The sequence below is a fragment of the Hetaerina americana genome, unplaced genomic scaffold (genome assembly GCF_022747635.1).
Source record: "Hetaerina americana unplaced genomic scaffold, ioHetAmer1.1.p SCAF_1428, whole genome shotgun sequence".
NCBI lineage: Eukaryota > Metazoa > Arthropoda > Insecta > Odonata > Calopterygidae > Hetaerina > Hetaerina americana.
In genome coordinates this window covers 1-5,000 of record NW_027286546.1, presented here as the reverse complement: position 1 = coordinate 5,000, position 5,000 = coordinate 1, and the positions used below count along the sequence as shown (strand labels likewise).

General features: G+C 32.3%; 1 protein-coding gene across 2 annotated transcripts in view; it reads right to left on the bottom strand.

Annotated features, from left to right (window-relative positions):
• LOC139686622 (PIH1 domain-containing protein 1-like) overlaps positions 1-4,633 on the bottom strand; it is a 14,278-nt gene extending 9,645 nt beyond the window's left edge. For both annotated transcript variants that reach the window (XR_011700505.1, XM_071583667.1), the window contains exons 1-2: positions 4,497-4,633; positions 858-1,030 (exon numbers count right to left, since the gene is read on the bottom strand). Coding sequence is in view for 1 of the 2 variants with exons in the window: in XM_071583667.1 (XP_071439768.1) it covers positions 858-1,030; positions 4,497-4,599 (276 nt within the window). In the remaining variant the exon portion in view is untranslated. The remainder of the gene's footprint in view (positions 1-857; positions 1,031-4,496) is intronic.
• Between the last annotated feature and the right edge of the window lie 367 nt (positions 4,634-5,000).

Sequence of the window (5,000 nt, the reverse complement as noted above, 5' to 3'; positions counted from 1 at the left end):
AAAGCCTCTATATCCTTACATTGTGGCATCCATCACGCTTCTCTAGCAGTATTCACTTCCTCTTTGCACTACCTTTTCCCTAATTCTGCCTTTATATTCTTCCATTTTCTTCTAATCTTTATCCTTTCTCACAAACAGTTCCCTTAATTTATTTTATGGCTTTTGATATCTCTTTTTCATATGCTCCCATTTTTCTTCTACTGTATCTGTCTCCCTGTCCACACTAAATATATTTTCTACTGACTCCTGGCACTCCTTCATAAGTCCTCATCCTTCTTCCCTGTTATATCCAGCTAAATCAGATGCTACACTTCATTAGTACTAAATTATGCTTAGAACCCACCTCTGATCTTGGAAAACTGTGATTCATTGATTACTCTGTTCCTAAATCTGTGAATAAACATAATATATTCTAACTGATTTCTTTCTTAATCCTTATCTATTTTCCCTTTCCATTAGGACACCATCAACGAAAACTACAAGGCCATCCCACTGGGGTCAGATGCCTTTGCAGCAACCCCAGTGAGGAACAGATGCTGTGAACACTACATTATATCTGGCTTTCCAAGGATTCAAATTTCTAGGGACCCGGAGAAAATGTCGTAAATCAAAAGGAAACATTAATTCTGGGGGCATAAAAGCGAGGTTTCTCTAAAAATGGTTCCATAACTACAGAATTTTCATACCTAAAGGGTGATAAATATTTCTAATCATATGTACTTATGGAGCCAAAAGCTTAAAAGTGATCATTAATTAATACCATACTGTTCACTAACAGTGGATTCCTTATTAAAAAAAAAAACTTAAATGCACACAGAATTTTCAGAAATAATTATTTATTGTTTCATGCTACCTACCACATTTCTTAAAAGAATTTCAGCCAATATAACTTTTTCACCGGTCTCTTCAGATCTGCATTTGAGGATGTATGGCGGCCGTTGAGATTTTTCAGTAGTTGCCTTTACATTTGAAGCAATAATAGGTGTAGACTTTATTTCAGAAATTAATGGCTTCTTTGGTCCCTCAGCCCCTAGTTGATAAGAAACAATAAATATATAGCAAAAATAAATGCACAATATTATAAACTAATACACCGATGATCATTCTTGATGAGGAATGATTTACCAAAAAATTATCTTGGGTTAAAAACTAACTCTTACATCAGCAATATGTGAGTTTCTAACAAAACTGAGCAACTTTTAAAAATCACTAATTACATTAATATTGAGTAAATGTAATTATTTTCAAGATTACTCATAGGAAATTGACATTTTACTTATCATAGTGTATTCAAGTCTCACAACGTCCACTGGTTATAACTTTTGAAGATGTTAACAGGTGAAACTATATCAAATATGTTACAAACCTTAGGATGAATTTGGTGATGCAATCCGATAAATAAAACATGAAAATACATTTTTATTATGGGATTACTAGTTTGCAGCATGGTGGCTACTCATTTTTACAGTCCAACTCCAGACATTTATCATTGAACATGATGATGATTGACACAATTATTTTTATTTTGTTTGAAATCTGAGTAGGCACTTCCTGTTAGTGATCCCTCATTCCTATTAATAACTTTCATCACCAATGTTGGTCCTAAATTAATTTTGTTTTTTTCCCCCCCTCAGGATTAATATGCACAATGATCTACGTCCAACATTAACCGATCTCAAAATTAAAAGGAAAATTAATCCTATTAGAATTCCCAGTTCACAAATTTCTGGCTTTTCAGAAACATTTGACCTTTTCTGGATTGTTGAAATGATTGGGTAATTCCCACTCTTTCCCTGATTTTCTCTAACTAATGGTTGCAGCTCAGAAATAAGCAATATGCAATAAAGTGAAGAGTAATCTATTTTATGAAAACTAAATTCCATTAATAAATAATTTATATATAAAACAGAGGATAGTCAAAATACCTTTCAGCTGCCTTGTTCCATGTTCTGAATCATAATTCATGAATCAAAGTTTAAATCAATACTACTTGACAATCTTATGTCTTAAGATTCCATGAGGCTAAGAGGGTGGTACAACAAGTCCTTAGAAAAAGGTAGAAAAAACAATATTTTTGGGCAAATTTTTTTTTATTTTTCAACAATTTCTGAGAGGGTAAACCTGACATCACCAAAGCAACCTATTTTCATGGCAATTGAGATTTCATGGAATAGAATGAAATTTTCATCAAACAGATGATGCTTAAGTCTTCAGAATAACTATTGCACAACGCCATGGCCTTATGAGGAACTTAGCACTCAGAGTTACTGTTTCACATAAAAATCATTTACATAACATTATTCATATCTACATACTTACTACTTCCATTTATACAATCCAAATTGACCATCCTTTCCTACCTCCACTGTCTTTCTCTCTCTAATCAGTCTCCAAAATCCTGCTGCCCCTCAAAATCTTCCCCATTTACTTTTCCAGCCTTCTTCAAATTGCTCCCAACAACTTTCTTCGAGAATCTTTGCACTCATCATTGGCAATAATGGTTACTTGAATTGATTAAGAAAGACCTTTTTCAACCAGCTATATTATTATGAACTTAATCCAGTTTATCCATCATTATACAGTGGTAACTGTAAACAGAAAAATGTACCAGGCGAATCCCAAGTATTTTGTGTAAACTGAACTTTATGCAATCAGATTTCCATCATATTTCTTTCTGCCCCTTTCAGTTAAATCTACGCTCAATAAGGATGCACATTACATCTTTCTTTGGCATTTAGAAAAAATCCATAATATGAAACCACTACATTTCATAAGTCACTGAACTCACCAAAGTCACAATATGATAGTAAAATTAACAACATTTATTTTAAACTTTATTTACTAACATTGATAAATGGATAATTCTGACATCTTCAAGTCTACTTGTTAACAAAAATACCAGCTATTTTTTTAACAATATCGATGATTTTTTTACTATCCCCAAAACGTGTAAAACCATCAACCATTTATCAATGCAAGTACCAGATTTCAATGGCACTCTAAGTGGAGCATCAACCAAACACATTACCCTTGAAGAAATCATAAGTTTAAATAATGATCTGTATCATTTATAAATAAAATAATTTTGATACTAAGATCACCAATAACATCAATCTCACCTTTAAGCCTATGAATAACTGGCTCCAATTCAGAAAATAACTGTATTTTTGGATAGTTTTGATATCTATACTAAACAAATGTCAGTCAGTAAATTCTATTTTCAATTCCACATGCATAAAATCAGCAGTAGCTGCTTGAATAACTCTTAAATAACAGTCAATTATATTTATGACATACCCCTCTGGCTAAACTACTGACAGTAGTTACGCCAGAGGGGTAGGTGAGTAAACAGTGAGCAATGTATTTGTAGCTAGTTAACTTACACAGAGCAATCTGATTATTATGAACTCAAATTTCAGTCAGTATCATAATATTAGGCAAACTCATAATTATCATTTTGGTAATTTTTGCCAAATAGCAAAGTATTATACACGTTATCAAAGCTTCATGTATGCAATGAATAATTTGCACAAAATTATCTCATTATTTTCCCTTTAACAAGAAATGAGCAAGGTGGCCAAAAGGCCAGGCAAAATGCATGTTTCGTCTACTTGTGGAGACTGTGAATGAAAAATTGTTACATTAATGTTCATGAGTATGCTACAGTAAACAAAGGAAACCAGACACTTAATATCAGTTCTTGATAATCAATATTCATTCTTCCCAGACATATTGATGGATACCCAAATTCCATATCACTACCTTCAATTTCTTCATATTCGTCACATATAGCCAAAAGATTGTTCAGCAAAACCATGGGAGAGCAAAGTGAATTATGAAGTTCAAAATATTATTCCAGAACTGTTTTAGATTTTCTTTATCGCACCAAATATGGCACTCTCCCAATTAGTAAGTAGTCTATTGTGATTCACGACAACAAACTTCAAACATTCTGTTCCTATGATTTTTTTTACCAAAAAATAAGGAACATCCTTAAATATGTACATATTCAATGATGCCATCATGCAGAAGCTTAGCTCTGCAGGTTATCTTGTTTAGGTTATTTTGTTATTCAGCTCCACAGGTTATTTTGTTATTTTAACAAAATTAGGGCCAAAGGAGATGGGGATTAAACTATATCAAAATCTGCCAGTTGACATAAAATGTATCAAGTAAGAAAATTTCTTCAAGTCTAGGATATATGCAGTACTTCTAGATATGTTACACTTCTCTATCATTTATACTTGTTAGATAAGTGTCCTTAATATGCATCTTAAACCCACCTATTTTGATACATGGTTAGAAATATTTTTAATCACTGAATGTAAAATGCACTGCTCCTATTTTGACAAGCCTTACCTAATATACGCATTATACTTGTCTTAAGGCAAATAAAGAGTATTATTATTATTATTATTACATATTCACTTAATCTGTGACAGAAATAATAACAAATATTAAAAAGTTTCCCATGATTACCAAAGCGATTTTAATACCTGGTTTGCTATCCAACTTCTTATTACTGTTTTTACCCATCTCATTGGATGACATCATCTGCACTAAAGGCTTACTGCGCACTTGAATTTTATGTTCTGCCATACCCCCTTTGCATTTGCGACCTTTTAAAACTGCAAATTCTGCAACAAGAAAATATATAATTATTATCCACCAATTATATATGTACATGACTATTTGATCTACATTATAGCACATATCAGAATTCTTGGCATTACCAGTATCTGAAATTAGTCTTGATATGCACTGTGTGATTTTTACAAGACTAAATTATACCTTTTAACAAAGTTGTTTTAACATTTAATGATCATGCCATAAAGCTAGTGAATACACGAAATATTTCACATTCTTCTAGCATAACTGAATAGGACTCGCACATCATACAATTTCAATACAAAATGAACGTGCAAGATTGGCTTTTTACATAATTAATTGAGGGAATCAACCTGAAGAATGAATTGAGAATTGCTCTCCTATTGCTAAGC